At 30.4% G+C, this 22,897-nt stretch overlaps 1 protein-coding gene across 1 annotated transcript; it reads right to left on the minus strand.

Moving 5' to 3' along the window:
- Nucleotides 1–477: 477 nt before the first annotated feature.
- On the minus strand, nt 478–21,182 carry LOC127735490 (protrudin-like). The gene is made up of 12 exons (XM_052245670.1): nt 21,078–21,182; nt 19,708–19,871; nt 18,069–18,139; nt 17,445–17,628; nt 16,967–17,062; nt 15,479–15,591; nt 14,946–15,037; nt 12,126–12,197; nt 11,540–11,666; nt 9,204–9,253; nt 8,522–8,603; nt 478–6,934 (listed from the first exon to the last, which is right to left on the minus strand). The coding sequence occupies exons 1-12, from the start codon at nt 21,078–21,080 to the stop codon at nt 6,846–6,848; spliced, it is 1,143 nt and encodes a 380-aa protein (XP_052101630.1). The 5' UTR covers nt 21,081–21,182; the 3' UTR covers nt 478–6,845.
- Between the last annotated feature and the right edge of the window lie 1,715 nt (nt 21,183–22,897).

Below are 22,897 nucleotides of genomic sequence, written 5' to 3' on the forward strand. Positions count from 1 at the left end.
CTTATATCAATCTGATGAGTTCTGCCCTTTTCAACTGATTTTTATAGTTTGATCTTATGTTGTACTTTTACACCACTGTCCCAGGTAAGAGGGGGGTTGCCACTTCTAACAAGTTTAACCCCACCACATTCTTTATGTGCCTGTCCCAAGTCAAGTGACTGTAGTTCAGTGGTTGTCGTTGGTTCATGTCTGTCATATTTGTTTTTAGAAATTGTTTTGTAATAAATTAGGCCGTTAGTTTTCTCAATTGAATTGTTTCATATTTTTCATGTGGGGCCTTTTATAGCCGACTCTCCTCTATGGGTTTTTCTCATTGTACGGTTGATAATTGCTTTCTTCTTCTTCATTTAAACTTTGATGGATAGTTGTCTCATTGGCAATCAAACCACATCTCCTTATTTTTATATAAGAAAGTTCAAAATCATCTAAGATAAACTTTGATGAGAAAACTGGCATAAATATTAATACATATAACTGTTTATATTATTCATATTTAATGTTCTTTTATTTCTAAAACATCTACTATCAAGCTAAAAATAGGGACAACATTGTATAGACTTAAAAGGAAGCACATACAACCATAGACTGGTATATAAAGACAACTATTCATTTAAAACCACACTAAAAAAAATAATCATACATTCATTAATATCAGAAACAGGAGTTTTTTACAATATAAGTGCACTGTTGGAAAAGCAAAATTGATTTGCTTCAAAAACAATAAAAAAAGAGGGCTATTTTTCCTGTTTCATAGAAAGTAAATATTAATTGTACATTGTCAAACATTGAACTCTTTTTTCTGAATTTTAATACTCATGCTTCAATTTTTGAAACTTATAATTCCCAATCATTGATTTAATTTTTCATAGAAACTGACACTGCTCGAATGCAAAATCACCAAGACTCCAAAATGAAATGTGATATCAGCAATAATTTGAATGTCACCATACCCTTGTAATAGAAGCAGGATACCAGGCAATAATATCTCTATACAAAACAAACATTGCATTGGTTAGTAAAATAGGTCATTGCAGGAAAAAGGCCAAAAATGTTGTTTCAAGAAACGTTTTATCTAGCATATCTTTAAAAGTTTTACATACATATGAAATAAAAGAATTATGAGACAATCAATAATAAAAAACTTTAATTTTAATACTTCTTTTTCTTCTATCTACCAAAAAAATCTATAGCTGAAATATAATTATAAAACTTTGCTCATAGAGATATATGTCCCAACAAAATTGGAAGCAGGGAAAAACGAAACTATCTCCTGACCTAAATGGATCAGAAAACTTGACATTAAAACAATAAAGTAACTTAAAATTAAATATAGTACTAAGGCATCATGCCTTAAAATTGCAACAGCATATCAAATATTGGTTTTCTATCATACATACTTTTATACAAACAAAAGTAATTAAGAAAAGAAAAAAACAAGCATTAGCATACCAAAGATTCATCACTTATCCACAGCACTTCTTGTATATTTATCAAACAGATCTCCATTTTAATAAACAATGTGAAAACTTATAAAAGTCACTCAAGTATAAGTGAAAAGAAATGGTTTTATATTCAACTTGAACTTGAACACAGGGAATTTCACAACATAACTGATATAGAAAAATGTTAAAATACCATCTAATTTACTTTTCTTTCTTGTAAAATAATTATTGTGACTATTTTGGAACTATGATCACTAAAATGTTTTTAATAACACAAAAAAAACCAGATGCATCTATAATCATACAGATAAAATTCATGAAAGATATTGTATGAATTGAGCAACTTTAATTAACTTCATGACACAGATATCAAAAGGCAGGTTTTAAACCATGATTTTACTGCAACATATTTACCGGTAAAATTTACTTTACTCATTGACTACAAATATACCTATTAAAAAATTTGAATACTGAACAAATACATGGCTTTTAAAAAGCAATAATACACAAAATGTGGAATTAACTAATGCTACTGAGGTAAGAGATTCAGTTTGATTTAAAATATATTACATAAGACAATATTGTTATAGCCAATTGTTACATAAATTTCTTTGGCAAGTTCTTGGAAACATGATACTTTAAAGGGGAATAAATAAAGCCAATAAGTTTCAAGACTGTTCTGTTAAAGCATACATGGGACCCAGGGAAGACAATTTGTAATCTCAACTCTTAGCGAGTGACAAGTAGAGTGAAAATGTAACTGAAATTCTAAATTTGCTTCTAAAGGGGGTTACCCAATTTTGAAAGTGCCTTCCCTGGGTAGCATTTATGTTTAAATGGAACAGCCCTTATAATAATTATATCTATATATTGAGTCCATAATATGAAGATAATATAAATGAACTATTTAAATGAAATAAACTTATTAATTGACCTGGGCATGTAGAACAGTTTATAGATGGCATACATATTGAAATCATTGACAAAAATACTTTTTCCACCTTAAACCTTTTCTAACAAACTAGGTTAATTTTTTTTTAACTTTTCTTTGCAAGATTGTGCTACTCAATAGAACAGACCAATTCTCAAAATGAATTTTACTCATGGTATTAGGAATTAAAAAAATATTTTTATTCATGGAGTTCATTTAAGCTCCATTTAATTATAAATTTAATAGGTAGGATCTACAAAGTGAATCGAACAAAACAAATGAGAGAAATTTCAACTTCCATTTGAAAATGAGGGCATGTTGAACAGGGGTAGAAATTATGCCTTGCATCAGGACCACCTGCAGACCTCTCAAAAATTTGTTTCAAGGGTTCTTTAACATACAGAGAGCATGGCTAATTGAAAGAAAAAACGTCAAAATAATACTTGGTAATTTATAATCAATTAAGAAACCCATTTAGTTTTGGATAGCAATATTACAGGAGATATACTACTGTATGAATAAAAACCGTACCAACATTTGTCTGTTGACTTAGAATGACTTAGAATGACTAGGATGAGGACTAGGATTATAACCAAAATCATGCAAGTGTTAACCAATTGCCTAGCAAGTAGTAGGTTCTTTTTCAATTTTATATTTAAAGGAGCAGATTTGACAAAAATATCAGGTTATAAAATCAAATTGCACAAGTGTAGATCATTTTAATTATGCTGAAACAATTTTGACCATAGCAATACTGTTATAAATATATAAATATATATATACTGTAATTTCAGAGATATTTGCATATGCATTAATTACATTTTATTGTGATTGTTGAACAATGAACAAAAATGTGAGATTTATTATTCAGGAAATGCTGCATACAAATAATGCTAGTGTTTATTATGGTGAAAACTATTTCACAATTTGACAAAAAAAAAACATCACAAAAATTTCTGAATTTGCAGTACAAAACAAAATTCTTATTGAACTGAATGGTTGCAATAAAATTATTCAACAGCTGTAAGAGTAAGTGTAAATGATTAAAATAGCTATTTTGAGTTTTTGTATTTTCAAATGATACGTACAATGTACCTACAAAGTATGAAAACTTTTCATTGTCTCAATCAGAGGTTGAACAAATATGTTTAAATTTCCTCAATCTAGTTTATATGCTATTTATAACTTTGATATTCTAAATACTTAAAAAAAACTTATCATTTGACAAATCTAAAATATAAACCAATCTTTACAAAAAAAAAGCTAAGATATAAATAACTAAAAAACAATACTTTAATGAGGTATTCCTTAATGCTGATGAAAAATCAAGGCATGCAGCATATGAAATATAAAGCATAATTATGGGCTGGCATTTACATTTTGCAAAAGTACATGTATGTTCATCTCAAGAAAATATGGGAATAAAGTCTTCAAAAATAAAGTTATAATCTTTTAATCCTTTATATATTTTAATATATTCTTGAGAAAATTTAAAGGTATAACTTAATTATCATTAGCATTTTATCTTAATATATTTTGTGAATAAAGTTGGATATATGTCATCACTGCTACAAGTTCTCAAAAAAAAATTATGGGTGATCACTTCCAGCTTATAACCATTTAGGTCGGGCATGGTTCTCTTTTTCTAATCATTTGTAGAAAAGATGTGTCCGGATTAATACATGAATGCCCTAGCTGGTGGAATGGTGTGATGGTTCTGAAATTCTGTAAAGAGAAGGTCAACAGAAAGGAAACGATTTGAAACTTACTAGTTTATACTTTTAAACCAAAAATCAGCTCGATATCAGGCATAACAATTAAAAAAAAGTCTGGATAAATTTTGGCATTCACAATTACAAAACAAATGATGGACTTGGATAACACTATATGCCCCTGCTCCTGGCATGAAAATGATGAAGTATACTCAACCTACTAGAATAAAATAGACTTTGTCAATTTCTCGTCAATGTTGACTGGTTAAGTTCAGTCATTCTTGTTTACCCCATCAATAGAAATGGCATTAAAACAATGTATGTATATAGTTATTATTGTACATTACAAATACTTTGCAAAAAAAAAATTGTTATGGCATCTGAACTTTTTTCTTGTAGAAAGTTGAATAAAATTTACTTTGTTGCTAAAAACATACAACATGTAGAGTAAGACCAGATCATTAGTAGAACAAATTTTTTGTTAGTAATAATAAAAAAACAAGTTTTCAAAACAAAAAATCATGGGTCCACCACCAATTTATCTCAAAAATAGATTAAAGGTAATAATCAGCAAAAATTATGTTTTGTAGAAATTTATTCTACAATATAAAAGCAATAACGACTAATACCTTGAATTTCATCCTCTTGATATTGTATTGAACAATTATGACTGATTTTTTATTACAATCAGTATAAACATAGCAATGAAATAGTAAGTATGTTCAAAATTTGAATGACAGATGTTCTGTTGAGCCTTGTGAATTAAGGAATAACAGTTATGTATTTGAAGACTAGTCATCATTCATTGGGGATTCGACAGTCACAAAAGCAGTTTTACTGGCTATTCGTGTATTCAGTAAAATGGCAGATGATAAAACATTTACGGTACATTTATGCTGATCGTAATCATGATGAGATCTACTACTTTAAAACTGAGAATGAACTGTATAAAAATTTATTCGAACAATTTTACTGCCTGATAATAGATTAACATACAAGGCAAGACCATACAACATAAGCACTAGTTTAAACAACTTTAAAATGGCATGTGTAAAAGTTCAATTCACTAGAGCCCAGAATATTGTCATTTCTACTCGTATTTTGAATAAATTTGCTTGTGTTAATTCAAATATAGTGAGAATGAAAATCAAAGAATTATGTCGTCGTATCTAAAAATAATACTCTAGAAAGCATATCACAGCATTTACATCTAATGCACAATCCCTTCATCTAAAATTATTAATCTTTTATTTACAAAATAATGTTATTCTGAAAATCAAAATTGCACTCACACAAATGGCATAAAATTGTTATTTTGATAAAAAAAAAATGCACAAATCAATAAAAACAAAACAAAAACAACTGACTATTCTCATAAACAAATATTGAACACAAAGTTTTTAATATATAAAGTCATAAAATTTGTAGTTAAAAATAAAATTGAACTTTACACAATTATATACATTTTAAGAAACTTGTAAGAATTGTTTAAAATTACATATGTTTATCATACTAACAGTCTCATTAACGATTTATAATCCATGATTTAACAATAAAACGGTGGTTTATATTACACGATCACTTTGATTTATACATGAAACTCATCAGAAATAATACAACTTTATATCAGATAGAATTGACCTTCACATTAAATAACATTTTAATTTCACCTCTGATAGGATATGACCTTCACATCAGATAAGATTCAAACTCCACATCAGATAAGTTTGTAACTTCACATTGAAAGGATATGACCTTCACATCAGGTAGGATTGACCTTCATATCAGATAGGATTTGACCTTAACATCAGATGTAGGATATGACCTTCATATCAGATATGAGGTGAACTTCATGACACATAAAATATGACCTTCACATCAGATAGGATCATACATTCATTTCAAATAAAATATGACATTCAATAATATTTAGGAACTCATAATAATCTATCTATTCACCTTATGTAGCAAACATTTCTAGTATTTTCAATTGAACCAAATATTTTCATGAATTGTTTTTAACTATTTCAATTAAAATGTTCATCATTACACTAAAGTAACTACTTAACATAATTAATAATTAAATTTGACATCATGGTATAAATACTAACAATTTCGTTTTCATTCAAACTATAAAGTGTTTAAGGAATAACTTAACAATTGAGATTTTTCTTGTGAAAAGAGAGGACAAATTTTAATTGATTCCTTATACACTTTACATGAATTTTCTACTAGGTTCACATTTTTGAAAATTTGTATGGTCATTCGTGGATAATTTTTGTTAAAACAGTAAGAATTTCAGGTTCATATCTACATATGTCATTATCAGAGTAAAAATAGGACCATTGATACAGAAGGTAACGGTCATAATCTTCTGCTTCTTTCTTTCTACAGTGAATATCTCTAAAACAAAATGTAGAAATAGTAAGGTGAAATAATAAATTTCTTGCTAAAAAGAGTTTAAGAAGGTCAATTTTATCAGATGTGTTTTTTACGGTAATCTATGAGCTACATTCATGACATATTTTGTTTTTTATTATCTTCCCTTTATTTTAGTTTTTAACACATCCACCTCTACTGAATTCACAATGTAATACTTCCATATAAATAAAAAATACATCTTCCAAATATTTTGTTTTCTCTTTCCATTTACAACCCATGCAGCACTGTAAGACGTGGTTATATTAAGTATTCTTTGAAGCTAATCCATCTTCAACCTTTTAATATAAGCTATATATCAATGTGGCACAGTGACATCTATCAGCTTTTCTTTTCTTTATCTGGTGCTTTAGTAAGATTCTTATGACAAATGTTACATACAAGAACAGTCTCTGTCTGTGCACTGGGAGCTGAAATGTAAGTATTGCTTATTTAATAAAAGAAAGTGGAGAAGTTAACAAGGGGACAATCAAAACTGTAACACAACGACCAAAAGAAAAACAAGTTGAGAAAACACCACACAAAAAATTGATATTGAGCAACAAGAATCCTTCAAAAGTTGGAGGTACATGTAATTACTCAATTAACTCAATTATTCAGGAAGGTAGTAAGCAATTCCTGTTCCAGTAATGGCAGCTGATGTATGACTTTAGAGGTGAATTGATCAGGCATCAAAATAATTCATAAAGCCAGTGATATCTGGGTTTCATTAATTCTCATGCTTTTAAGCCAGTTATTAAACAAATTCCATTTTTATTTTCTCATGGTGAAGCAAAATTTTGTTATCTGAGCTTATAACATTAGTTTATGTTGCATGTAAAAAGATAAGCTATTCAGCTTAATGCAAAATATAATAAAGTATATTTCCATTAGCTTGTTAAAGTTTGTTATTATGCAACCAACATGACACGTTTTTACTACTTATGAAACTGTAGTATTTCATGATGATTTAATTTGTTACTTATTTACTTGATTAGTCTATCAGTGAATTTATGTGTTATGTAAACAAACACATGTTTCTGTTGAAACCTAAACCAAAACATTTCAAATCAATCAGTTGCATTAAAAATAAAAGTCATTATTAAAGTCCTTGTAAAAATCAAAGACAACAACTTTTAAAGAAACACTGAAAAGATAAGACAAAATAATAACTCATGAAGGCAATTTTAGAATTTCCTTTTGTTCTAAAAGAATCTGTTGGTGTTGAAGACAATACAGTAACCTCTATCACGATATGGTGTTGATGTCAAATTTTAATCATTACTCTTGGTTAAGGATGTAGTCAGGTCAGGTTTAGGAATTTTCGTCAGATGTTCGGACTCCTTGGGTTTTATCCTACGATACAGGGTAAAATATTTTGCCCCATAACACCCACTTTTCTTTTCATATAAGACTTCAATAGCTCATAAAGATCATTTACCAAAATTTAAGCAGATTCAAGAATTATTTTCTTACGATTTGAGACCCAAATAATGCCAATATAGATATAAGGTAAAAGTCTGAGTCAGCCTTTTCCCACCATTTTTTAAAAATTAAATATCTCGAAAAGAAGTTCCATAACCTATCAATATTTTTAGCTTATTTTGTTCCTCAACTAATGCTCTTCTGATATAAAGTATCAATTTTAAATTCTAGATTTTTAAAATTTCACCTAACTACATCCTAAGTCCAAACTAGTACAGAATTGGAGTGATTAAAACCTTGCTTAAATCTTTAATATGTCCATTTGTCTATAATTGAAGATTAGAATGACCTCTATGTTAAATGTTTGAGTGTTATCGGATTGCTGAATCATAGATGTTTACTTTACACCTCCTTTTATGCTTATCTTAATATTAATTAACTGAGTCATTTATTCCTTTTGTTGTTGACAATCACTAAAATATAGGGTTGTATAAAAAAAATTCAAAAAAGATTTATAAGTTTTTGTGACTTGTATTTACTTTCAGATTCTATTTTTTTATTATTAATATTGAAAATAATTTGTATTTACTTACCAGTAGCGCCGAATACAGATTTTGGCACTCGTTGGTTACAACATTTAGAACAGAAATTGTTTCCACAATGTCGACAATAAAACTGAAAAAATTACATATTAATAGTACTTTATAGACATCATTATAGCAAGGAAATCTTTTTAACCAGTCAGGTGAAAATACATGTAATCTGATTTGCAATAATGGAAAAATACAAGTAGTTTCTTATCAATATTCATCATGAATTATTTCTTTTAAGGGACTCATATGTATGTGTTTTTTATCAAATACTGCCAGTGCTGAAGAGAAAAAGTTGTGTATCTATTTAAACTACCTCAGTCTGGGATTGTTTTAAGTATTTCACATTCTGGTTCTTTTTCTCAGAGCTGTTACAACTCCTCCATGAACCAACATTGTTATGCAATATTTTTGTGTAATGATTTCTTCAGACCTTCCATCAACTCCCACTACAAATTGTAAAACTATCTATCAGTTGAAAAACGTTAAAACTGCATAGGTTGTATGAGTTTTAGTGAGGAAACAACAAAAAATATGGTCTCTTTTATTTGAAATATATCACAGTTCCAGCTATTATTTTCTAAAGAACATGTAATTTTATGTTTTATTTTCTTTCTAAATATGTGCACACTTAAGTTATGTTTATAATATATGTATTGTGTTTTTTCCCTCTAAATATACATACTCTTCTTTTTAGAATTGATGCAAATGACACTTTACAGGCAAAACAGCTCTCTGAAATAAATAACAAAGATTAAAAAAAATTCATTAATGCTGTTCTAATAAACAAAAAAGTCTTTAATGTCAACTTCCCACATAATTAACCAAAATGAAATAGTATGATATATGGTGGTGAAATATTTATTGTAAACCATATCAAAACTGAACTTTATGGCTTTAATACTATGTACAGTCAAACCTGCCTTAACAGTCACCTCGTTTCAGCGGTCACCTGCCTCTCACAACCATTTCAGACCCTCCCAAACGCTTTCTCTATATAATTTAACTCATTTCAGCGGTCACCTCTAACGCGATCAGCGGTCACCTTATTTTCGACGAATTCGTCATACCAACTTCCAACAAACATTTTAATGTTTTAACTACCAAAACTCTTCATGACGAAAAATATATGTTGTCAATATTGAAGTCAAAATGGAGATGGAAACCCATTTGCAACTGAGATCGTGCAGCTCGCAAGTACGATAACTCTACGTTTGAAAACATTAAAACAATTTGACCCGATCCCACCCATAAGGGATGTCAAAATCAGAATTTGTTGGAATCTCGTTTCAAAGGTCACCTCTCTTGAGTGGTCACTTTTTATACTTCCCGAGAGTGACTGCTTAATACAGGTTCGACTGTATATATAAAGCTAATAAACAATTTTAAAGAGAAAAAATATGAAATGTTTTCATGATTTAAACAAGCTTATTAAGAACTATAAATTATAATGTCATAATTCATCATATTTAGTTTTAAAGGCAATAAACTAATACAAAATTAATCATTCAAACAGGATTCAAAAAAGTCATAATTTTTACCATTATATGTTGTCTAAACATTTCGTAACAAGAGGTTTTGACCAAGAAACATCCATCCAATATGGTATTTACAATTCACAAAGTTGAAGCGAAGATAACCCTCAAACAAATATTCTTCCCTCTTGTCATATTGTCGCATTTGGTGAAGGCAATCATATGTGTAGCTTCAAACTTTTCATCAGGGAAGGCAAAAGAATGTACCGTAGAAAGGCTTGTATAGTTCGCAGTGGTACATAGTCTGCACCCCCTTCTCCCCACGAAATTTTAGGTAAAAAAACTTTTTGTAACTGTTAGAAAAGGTCTAATGAAACTCCGGTAATTTCAAATCCTGTGCGGTCGTTTGCGGTATTTTCTTGGAAAAACCTGTTTTCCATCATCAAACAGAAGCTGAAACTGCTTGTTAATGATTCTAGAACGCTTCATGATTGTTAAAATAAGTTTAATTTACTTAAAAAACAATTTAGAAACTTGTGTATGTTTAAACAGGAAGTTTAAAAAGCACGTGTAAAAGAAGAAATTAACCGGTTAGAGTCGAAATCCGTACATAACAGATATCACTATTATACGACTTTGAAAGTAAAACAGTTCCATCCTTTTGTAAAACAGTCTTTAATATATCTATCACATTAATGTTTGAAGGGTCTTAAGCTAATACAAACCATATTAGTCAGTATGAAACACCAAAACGGAACGAACAATAACCGATTTCGTTTTGTAGTTTACAAATTCTAAGCTGGTTTACAGTTGTCTTTTTCACTATGTTTGTATCGTTTCAATCGAGCAGATACCAGTTTATTGAAAAGAAACGAGAAATTTGTAATGAAAGGTTTAGTTTTTATATTTATCAGTATTAATTTGATATTGAATAGAAATAACTTATTAATATGGATGAGTTAAAATTATTAGTTTGAAAAATGATAAGAGCGCCCTCTACAATAGAAATAACAAAGATGGCGGAACGTAAACAAACCACCTCGACCGCGAAATTGAAATTTTTCTCTTATTTCTTGCTTATTGTACTCTATAGTCCGCACCCCGTCTGGAAGGTCCAATTTTGGACAATAAAACCGCGGACTATACAAGCCTTTCTACGGTAGACATTTTGTTGGGTATGAAATAGTCAAGATTTTCATTGACCATTAGCTACAGGACAATTGGTTCCCAAGAAATAAAATGCTTTCAGAGATTTCAGCTTTGACATGTTTTATTTAAAGTAAATGACTCAGACATTTTGCTTTGAACTGATCTAAAAATGGTTATCAAGATATTAATAAGTCATGCTCAGTCTCTCAGTCAAACTTAAGATTTTACAACTACTATAAATTCAGTACTGTTAAAACAGTTTACTTTCAGTCATTCTAGTGGAAAGAAAAAGTATATATCTTGACATTATCAAATGTTATGCCTGTATTTAGATAAAATGAGAGTTTTAAGCTAAAATTAATTAAATAATGTGGTAACATATATTCAATATATTAACCATTAGCTATATGTTGTCTTCTTTTCTTCAATTCCATCAATCTAGCCACCATGCCTGGTTTGTTTGTAGAAGGTGATTTACCATCTTCATCCATAGTAACTTCAATTGTCTCAGCATCACAATCCAGCTGAAAAATAGGTGGTTTAGCATATAAGCTAAAATACTCAAAACAATCACTGTTAATTTTTGGTCAAATATGGGGGGGGGGGAGGGAGGAATGAATCCCCTAGCTATAAAATTACAAAACAGGAGTGACATATACAGAAGACCATGACTGTACGTTGACCTTTTAATGTCTTTGTCATTTGTGCAGAGTTCTCGAAATCTTTTTTTGCCTGGTGGTCCTTGAAGAATATATGAAGGTCCTCACTATCATTTCTATTGCAAATTACCAAAATTGTGTTGGTCCTTCTCAAAAATGTGGCAGTCAAATCCCTAGGACCATCACTTATCAAGAACTCTGTTTGTGGTGTTGGGTTACTGCCTCATTGACATATACTACCACATCTTCTTTATTCCTGATATTTAATTTTACAAGATTATGAATACTTTATTTTGTTCAAAAAAGAAAATATGCATGGCTTACATCAGATATATCTTCAGAATCTTTAGTATTGGATTTCTTGTCTTTGACTTCTTCTTCAAATTTAATTTCTTCCTGCAATGAAGATTTTTGAGATTAACGATAAAATCATTCAGTGAATTTTATGTGTGCAAAAAACCTCACATTATATATAGGCATTGCAAATTAATAGATCTAGCCTGAATACCTGCACTTCTGAGGTTCACTAACGAGTTATGTTTTAAAACAATATATACCCCTGAAACTCTAAGAGATATCAACAAACACAACTTCCAAAATATTAAAGCCACTTTTCTTATAGCATGCAGTGCCAATCAATATATGTTATGTGAAAAGCAATACAATGTGAAAAAAAAAAAAGAAAATCATATACAGTTAACTCTCGTTGTCTCAAACTCAATTGACTCCAAATTTCAGATGAGACAAAGTTTTCTTGTGGGCCCAGACTTTGTTTCATATAAATATATGTATTTCGCCACCTGATGAGTTGTAATTTCCGTTGACTGGAACCAAATTTTTTTACGGTCCCAAAGTTAACAAAAGCACTCAAATTGCATTATATTTCTCGAACTAACACATATATGTCAATACATGACCTCAGGTACTTAAAAGGATTGAAGAGTTCATCTGAAAATACAACTGTAATTAAATTTTCACTGACCACTGTATTGATTTATGACATTGTTTTTCCACAAGTGTTTACCTAAGATTATCTTTGATCACCATGATAAATAATCATTGATACTATGTTATAGTTTACGAAAAATTATCTAAAATGTCTAAAAACAATTAACCCTAATCATACATTAATGAGCTTCATTGTGCATCAAGTAAGGATTAAGACTTAGTGATCAAACCAAAACTATTCAATCAGCTTTTTTAATCTTTTTGTATTTTCTCAGAAAAAGATTAAAATAAAAACAAGAGTGCACACGCTGAAATGTCTCGCCTTCTTTACTAACCATTGATTTTATGTTGATAGTCCTAAATATAAAGCTTTACTACAAGTAACACATAAACTAAACATGATCCAAGAAAATGAGGTCATGGTCAGATAAACCAAACGAGAAATACATGTACACCTTACAATCATTCAATAAACCAAACATAGTTGACCTATTGCTTATAGTTTCTAAGAAACAGTCTTAATCAAGAAAACTTAACATTGACCAATGAACCATGAAAATGAGGTCAAGGTCAGATGAACCATGCCAGACAGACATATACACCTTACAATCCTTCCATACAACAAATATAGTCGATATATTGCTTATAGTTGAAGAAAAACAGACCAAAACACAAAAACTTAACACTGAGAAATGAACTGTGAAAATGAGGTCAAAGTCAAATAAAACCTGCGAGACTGACATGTACATCATAAAATATTTCCATACACCAAATATAGTTGACCTATTGCATATAGTATTAGAAAAAAAGACCAAAACTCAAAAAACTTAACTTTGACCACTGAACCATGAAAATGAGGTCAAGGTCAGATGACACCTACCAGTTGGACATGTACACCTTACAATCATTCCATATCATATACTAAATATTGTAGACCTACTGCTTATAGTATCTGATATATGGACTTGACCACGAAAACTTAACCTTGTTCACTGATCCATGAAATGAGGTTGAGGTCGAATGAAAATTGTCTGATGGGCATGAGGACCTTGCAAGGTACGCACATACTAAATATAGTTATCCTATTACTCATAATAAGAAAGAAATAAACATTACAAAAAATGTTGACTTTTTTTTCAAGTAGTCACTGAACCATGAAAATGAGGTCAAGGACAATGGACATATGACAGACGGAAACTTCATATCATAAGGCATCTATATACAAAGTATAAAGCATCCAGGTCTTCTAGCTTCTAAAATATAAAGCTTTTAAGAAGTTAGCTAATGCCGCCCCCGCCGCCACCAGATCACTATCCCTATGTCGAGCTTTCCGCGACAAAAGTCGCAGGCTCCACAAAAAAACGAAAAGAAACTTTCTAAAAATCTCTTGTATACGAGAATAAACAATTTTGTCAACTTTAAATCATGCTAAGATCAATTGGAAATTAGTCTCTCGACCAAATACAACAGAAAAAAAATGAAAGTGTACAAAGAAATAAATAAGAGACGAAAAATCATAAAAGACCATTACATACAGATACATCGATCTCAAACCTATATTCATCTGGATTTATTTTAGCTTACCAAGATAAGCAAGAGTTGTGTCCCTTGGTCTGTCAAACTTCCAGTTGACTTCCAGATAACGAAAGTTAAAAGTATGTTTTCAAGAAAAATATTTATAACGAGGTATTGCTGGTCATACTTGAATAATATCTTGAACGAGATTGAAAACTGTATCACTCAGATTTGGATTTAATAAAAAAAAAAACTATATGAATTCAGTCATTCATGCAGAAAAATACAGAGTTTTGCACGGACCTTTAATTTTTTTCAAGTTTTGCCAGAGACAGACTGACAGATGAATGACCATAAACCAGTACAACACCCCCTCCCAAACCTCCTTTCTTTTGGACTGGAGTTTTGATTACCCACAAACACCTGCATTCAGTGTGAAAATTCAACACTAATAGTGATTTGTAACTGAATTACCGTGTGTGTACAGATTAGGACCTTTTATATAAATTTTTACTTGACGGCAAAGACGATACAAAATATTCCCTCCTCAACTTCATTGTGTTTGGATAAAAGATTATATTGAAATGTGTATTTTTTTACATGCTTGTTTACACATAGTGTTATCAATAACTGTTCATTTAAAAAACAACCAACAATCATTGCATATTTATTTGTTTTTACCTTAGGCTTTGATGTGACTGTTTTTGATATAGGAGACTGTAGTGCCTGTCCTGTCAGACAACCAATAAACAACTGACTGTTATCTATAACCACTAGAATATAAACAGAAAACAATCAATAATCTATGAAAAAGGGAAAACATACAGTATTTTAAAAAGAGTGTTAAATGACAGCTGATGATGTTCAAATAAATGGACTAGATGTTCAACTTGAATAAAACTGAACATTCTGGAAATCAAAATTACATTTAATATATTATTTCTAAAAAGTGCAAAATATAATATACCTATATAGCTATATATCAAAAAATAGATATCTAGATTTTCAATCTTATAACATCAAAATTTGCTCTGAAAGTACTGCTGATGATACTTAGAAAGACTTACGTTCAAAGGTTATTCAACAATACCTTTATTTAAAAATATATATCTTAAAAGACACTATCATCGTCAAGAAATGTTCCATCAACTAAGATTACAATATCCTGAAAAGAATATATATATATATATATCTTAAGCTAAAATATAGCTTACCTTGTATGACAATATCATTGTCCAGAAACACCCAGTTTACTAAGGCTATATATATCCATCTTGTTGGCAACACAACAAAACTTAGTAATAATGTACAAAACTCTATGTGAAATCTGCAAAAACAATTAATCAATGAATGAAGTCCATGAGTTGCAATAACATTCATATCTCAAAATAAGCAACATCTTTCTCAACAATACATTTAGGAAAAAGATGTAAATGTGACTACATATTTGGATATTAAATCAAGTGCTCATATCAAATCTTTCAGCCTTATTGGTCTTGAGTTAGTGTTCTCATCTTGCATGTGGGACATCAGGGGTTTGTTCCTTGGCTCGTTCAAACAAAAGGTTTCAATATCATTATTGTTTCTATGCCAAACATGCAGCATTAAAAGAGTAAGAACACTGACATGTTGGCTTTGAGTCACAATAAAATATGTTTGGGGAGGTTGACATGCCTTTCTGGCCTGACCTTCTCATTTCAGGACAAAACTAGGTATCTTAAATAGGGATGTTATACAAGTACTTAAAACTGAAAATGGAAACGGGGAATGCGTCAAAGAAACAACAACCCAACCAAAGAGCAGAAAACAGTCCAAAGCCATCAACAGGTTTTCAACACAGCTAGATAATCCCACACCTGAAGGCAGGATTCAGCTGGCCCCTGAAACTTGTAAACTTGAGTATCTCTGGTTAGTACAGAGTATCAAATACTAAAATGATACCTGACTAATCAGTTTCCTGTTAGGTTGTTGCCTTCTTGAAATAAATTAGATTTTTATTGAGAGCACCTCTTGGGAAATTAAACAGTACTAATCAAAATTAAAAGATGTTTCGAATGTTTGCACTTTTTTCTCAGAAAAGAGGTGGGCCATGCACTTGAGCAGCTTTATTAGGCTTACTTTTGGCTAATTTGTATTAGCCATTCCATCACATCTGTACCGTCAGAGCAAATATTTTCGTTGGCAAGACTGTTACTTACGTAACAAAGTTGAGAAACCAACTCTTACCAGAAAAAGTTGACATGATAATATTTCTCAATAAGAACAAATTAGTTGCACTCTGTGGTGACCCTCAGAGAATATAAAAGCATCAGTAAGTTCTAATCATCACCTGTTTGTTAATCATTAAATCATTAAATGTTTTTTCTTTACAATAACCAAATACTGTTGTTTGATCTGTTTTGACTTTGAAATCATTTTTCAATAGGTATTGTATAAATTATTGATTAGGTTACTGTTTACATAATTATGAGTAAATTTTAGTAAATGAGCTATAAATAATGATTTAAAATTCCTAGCTCTATTATCTAGTCCAAAATATCAATGTTGAGGGTTTTATGTCCATTACAGGACGACCCACAATACCCCCTCCCCCTCCACTTTTGGTTAGAAACAAAGTGAAAATTATGTCAACTGGAAGACCAAGCTGATTTCAACATAGAAAAAAGGAATTTTTGGCAATAATCCTTTAAAAGTAATCCTACCTTAATGATGGCAATATATTATCCCACTTTAGGATTCCATAAAAATGTGCCAGTAGCTCATTACACTTAACAACAAACTCAAACATCTGTATTATGCTGAAATAAAAGTAGGTATATGATAAGCTATATACTTAGTGTGATGAAAGATTTTAAACTGTTCTTCACTGATTAAGCATGGTACATTACATTAAAACTAATAGAGCAAGAAAAACAAACAACTATTTATAAAATAAACATAAAAATTTCTTTTGAAATGTAATATCTTGTCACATTTTAATTATTCAGATATAACTTATATAAATATATATATACTAATTATTTGCAAAACAAAGCATCATTCATTTTGAAGTAAGTATCTTCTATATTTTATTTTATTTTAAATCATACATGTACATCTTTAATGAACAATTGGCAATTCTATACATTTATACCAGAAAAATAATCAACCAAAAGTTAGATTCCAAACATCAGATCTTACCTAACTCTGAATTGTCTGACTGTACTGTATGCTGAATCTTCATCATTTTCATCTGAGGACTCATCATCAGGACTAGAGAGATGATTGACAGGCAATATTTTATCTAAAATCCTTGTGTGTATCTGTACCAAGCCAGTGGCTGCTATTACTACCACCAGTAACGACACAAGAACAAATACAGCACCTGAAATATATACATTTTGGAAATTAAGCATCGAAGGCAAAGTTCAAGTTCTTCAAAATTCATTTTTCAGTTACTTAATTTTGATTTTAAGTCTTTCTGGGTAATAAAACTGTCCATCCATATTGTATGATAATCCACAAGGGCACTTTAAGTATTAGGACAATAATTGCTGATCCTTTTTACCCATGTTGACAACTGACAGGAGAAAATACTGATCAATTTCAGATGATTTACTTCATTAATAAATTGTAACTTTTTAATAAGGCAAACCATAATATATCTTTTAAAATTAAAACTTTTGATACTATTTGGTAGAAAAATTTGTCCAACACATGCTTTTATTTACTACATGTACATTTTTTGAACGGTATTATATTTTAAGAGGCCTGGGGAATAGTTTGAAGCCAATCTACTCTAAAAACATACATATTTGAACATACCTTTTGTGAGGATTATACAGCAAAAATTGCAAATTATCCATAAACATAAAGTAACTTTTGGATATCTCCAACTGAAACATCAAATAAATTCTGTAAAGGTGCAGTACAGCAAGGTATTACAATTTATAGTTTGTTAATTTGACTGATTTCCTTTTACAAGTAATATTAAAACATGTGCATGAGATGTTAATATTTAAAAATAGAGTACAAATAAAAGAAAATCATTCTTTATTTTTCCTTCAAAAATCAATTGAAAATTTCAGAACACTGACTTTTTTTATTCTACGGTAAATTAAAGAAGCCATAACCCTGTGTTAGCCCTTAAGCTTATACATGTATTAATACTTTTCAATGCAAAGTAGCAATAACTGACTTCTATTTTAAAGTACAAATGTTACTTAGTGCATTTATGCGAGTCCAAATAAGGAATCTACTATTCTAGATCTGTAGTCAACAATTTTCTGTATTAAGTAATTTCTTAGTCATTATCCTCAATAAGATTAATTTATTAGTTTGTGGGCTGTAGTATTCTCAGTTTCGCTAAGTGTTGATATCATTATCTTTACTCATCATTTATTTAAGAAATGAATGCTTCTTTTTGTAATTTTATTAGGGTGTTAAAGTGTTGACCGAAGCACATTTTGTTTGAAGCACTTCATTCTAAAAATGTGTGCACGATCAACACTTTTACACCCCAATAAAATTACAAAAAGAAGCCTTCATTTCTTATAATTACAATTTTATGCTAATTAGACCATGAAAAAAAAGTTTTATCAAGTTTTTCTTTTATTTACCTGTGCACTTTTTTGTGAAAGCACATGTCATCACGAATGTAACATTTCATTTTGATATGAAGGTTAATTTTTGAATGACACAAGATTGTTGTTGGCCAATCAAACTAGCGGATTCTCGTGAGACATACATGTAATGAAATTATAAGGTCAATACTCTCCATTGGTTAAACCTGACAGAAATCCTGCTGTATCTGTGAAGTTTAATAATCATAATAATAGTGACCACAGTTGTATAAATATATAAGCAAGAGCAAAGGCTCTGTCAGTATATCAAGCTGCACTTTAAATACCACAGCAACAGAAGATATAGTCTAAACACATTAATTTTACATAACCTGCAAGTCACAAATTTCTTCACATCAGCATGATTAAAAACACTCATTTCACACGTTTAGGAAAATACCATTCTACGTATACATTTGTAATTATACAATACATGTATTTGCTGCAATTATAACACCAATTGCAATACATTGAGCTATGATAAATTGTATACACAATGTGATTTGGTTCACTCTTGCTGGTATTGATTGAATACTTATAAAACAAGGTGACTTAAGCTTCTTGTGATTGGGGTGACAATGCCGATTTACTACCCTGTTTGAACAGAAATATTTCAAAGTGAATTAACCACAAAAGATTATTGTCATTAATTAAAAAAATTATGAAATTATGACCTACAGTGATTGATAAATGAATCACATTGTGTGCACATTAATGCTTTCACAAATTGACGTGTTGGTGCTGTAAGACCCCTTTGGCTAAAATTACATATACATTTGTACATGTATGTAATAAATAGACTCACATTAAGTTTTTGTGTAAACATGTATAATTGTACTTACTTCCTTATGTCATCCAAGCAATATAAAACAAATGCAAATGGTTCAATTAATCTAGAAAATCTGTCAACTTCTTTCACAAAGTCAGCAAGGTCGACTCTGCCATATTTACTGGTACTATTTTTTGTTTTTGGTGAAGTTCCATTGACATCAGTGCAAATCTTCTCCTACAAAATTTAAATATATTAGAGAAATCAATGATAATTTAAGACATGGATGGTCTTCTCTAAAATCATTTGAAAAACTTATTGTAACTTTGTTAATAAATAACTCCTTGTTATTACTGTTTTATCTTCAGATCAACATTATATGAAATCTTAAAATTCATCAAAGATACATGTATTATTATCTACACCCCTCATTCAATAAATATAATTTGAGGGACTTCTTGTTTGGTGCATATAAAGTATACCAAACAACATGTTCCTGTTGGCTGGACAATACCCCAGGTGTAAGCAAATTCTTATGAAATCTGTAAGATTTACTGTAACTGGACCTTTTAAGTGACCAATAAGTGTGTACATGTAGGTGTGGCTTGAGTGAAAATTAAAAGAAATATATTAAAAACAGAATATATATATATATATTACTTTCAAAATATCATTTTAACCTTGGGCCTAATAAAATTGTTTGGTAAGGGGAACCTGACCCTACCTAAAAAAAAACCTGACCCAAATTTTTTTTTTAGCATTGTGCGATAAATATTGTCAGAGAGTCATCCTGAGTACTATCAATGTCCAAATACAATGTACTTGCTAAAAAAAATGCCTACCTACCCCACCTAAATTTTTTTGGACATGTTACCCAAACCAAACATTTTTTTTGTTTAGGCCTTGGGTGCCAATATAACTTTACTAGGTGTCTATTTGACTAGGTACTGAATTGACTATCCAGGATGCCAGAGTGACTAGAATTCAAAGATCAAAGGGCTTCCTTTTTCCTTTAAAGATCCTAACCCATATAAAGCTATTCAGAGTATTCTTACTATTCTTAACCCTAACATCAACCTAGAACCATAACCATAACCATAATGAGCCCTAAAGTATATGGCCTAAGAACCTCTAAAGACTAAAGTAATCTACGGCTGGTCGAAGAATGAGGAAGAAACAACAGACTGAGAAATGAACTGATGAGAGGAATCTGGGAACAGTAATATAAAGAATGGAGTATAATTTTAAAATAAAAAATCTGTCCTACTAATATATGATAAAATGAAAGAAAGTGTGTGTGTAAAAGGTGGGAGGGGGTCTCAATTTTCAAAACATGTCATTTGAGTAGTTCATCTGAATTGTGTTGAAGACATGCCGATCTTACGTTGTTCAAGCCCCTACCGCAAAAAATCGGATGAATTTGGGATTTTATTAATATCATACCATATCTTCCTGATTTTCATTCAGTTATTGCATCCTGTAAGCCCGAAAACCATCAAACATTCTTTGGGAAAGTTGATTGTATTTTTCCTAACACTTCCGTTTTCAATGGCGATAATAAATAATGTATGTATAAATCAATCCGGAATGGATAAGGTTTTTGAAATACGGAAATAAAAGCCGAAAAAGAACACACAAAACAATAACAAAGACAACAAAATCAATAATAACTATATAACCAATAGATTGTCCGTTGGCTCCTTCTAATGAAGAGGATAATTTTTGTCAGAGGTTCCGCCTGATCATGGCATGAACCAAGGACGTTTATATTTACTTCCGATTGGTTGAACCAATGATTTGTCTAGTATGTTTGACCATGTTTAACTATTTAAATCTTGGCAATAAAACAAAATAGTTTAACTACTAAATACCTATAACAGATCGACTGCATGGGACTATGTTAGATGATAGTCTCCAGCAGAGGAGGGATATAGACATCTTAACTTTTAGATTGGTCGAATGACTTTTGCCAACTTGATTGTATCACCGGTATCAGAGACATATATGCCGGTATATATATCTACTGTGGAATTAAGATTGTACCTGCTCTTTTCTGTAATGAAATGTGACCAATAGTTTTTTTTCTGGGCGCATCATCTCAATCTGATAATAATGCATAAGCTACAAAGTTTGGGAATAGTCCATAAAATCTTACTGTTATGTAAAATATCTGAGACTGAAAAATTCTCTATAAGGCAAAGTTGACCTTAGAAGGATTTGGCTGTTATATTGATGTCTTTTTTGTTGTCATATGGCTCTCCAACTGTTTCAAAGGTTTTTATACATCTTTGGCTCTCAAATATTCGGCATTGAGCATTCTTGATGAAGGTAAATCCAGAAAAGAGCTTCAGACACATGACATTTATGAAGTGTTGTTTTCATTTTTTTTTAATCAACGAACTAATTCATCGTTTGTCTGTTATAGTTCATGGAAATAGGCGTTTAACAAGTGCCCTTTAAATGCATTCAACCCAATTTTGATGTTCTTATAAAGTTTGTTATACTGATTGTAAGAGCATACGCTGACTTTTAATTTAGATGTTAAAATTTTGACCTCAACGTAATACGTGTAAAATTAAAAGGTTTCATAAACCTACCGTAACAACGCCATAATTTGGGACCAGTCCCACGGTACCAACGTTACTGGGGTATTTCGGGAATTTTTTGTATCCTTTAGCTTTCCTCACGTTAAAATACTACTCATTACTAGTAATCAAGGAGATAAAATAAGAACGATAAGTGCAACACTTGTGGAAAAGAGCGATGAATGTGAAGTCCAGGTTTCTTAAACTATTTACCAGAAAGGTAACTATTCAACTAAAACATGTTATTTAATGTAAAAATAATCTGAAATGCTGTCTCAGTGACAAAAAAAAAACAGTAACTTCTGTCTTTTTGTCCACGTATGGACTGTTTTTTTAAGGCCGTCATATAGATATATGTCGACTTGTTGCTGCAGACTTTGATTTGCTGAATTTATATGGAATTTTGTTGTGTGATTGTCTGTAAATAAATAATATATCATATAACATCTTTTATAAGACCATCTATGGATCAACACACCAAACACAAGAAAATCCTCATTCAAATAATCAATTATATTGTTGCAGACAAACTTGCAATACTTTCCGTTTGTTTTCATTGTCTTGCCGCTAGGTTTTGGTTACATTCTTAAATTTTCTCAGCTGTTTAAATTGCACGTTTGCATTATGCCAATTTTCCTTTATGTATGAAATAAATTATAATCATGCACGAAAGAACGA

This window comes from Mytilus californianus, unplaced genomic scaffold (genome assembly GCF_021869535.1).
Source record: "Mytilus californianus isolate M0D057914Y unplaced genomic scaffold, xbMytCali1.0.p SCAF_3, whole genome shotgun sequence".
Lineage (NCBI taxonomy): Eukaryota > Metazoa > Mollusca > Bivalvia > Mytilida > Mytilidae > Mytilus > Mytilus californianus.

Bases quoted from the DNA above. Each gene is read 5' to 3' on its own strand.
- LOC127735490 (XM_052245670.1), bottom strand. The intron at 18,140-19,707 runs GTAAGTACAATT...TTGATGTTTCAG, and splicing joins TGCTTGGATGACATAAGGAA to TTGGAGATATCCAAAAGTTA. The intron at 8,604-9,203 runs GTATGTATATTT...TAATTTTTTCAG, and splicing joins CATCAATTCTAAAAAGAAGA to TTTTATTGTCGACATTGTGG.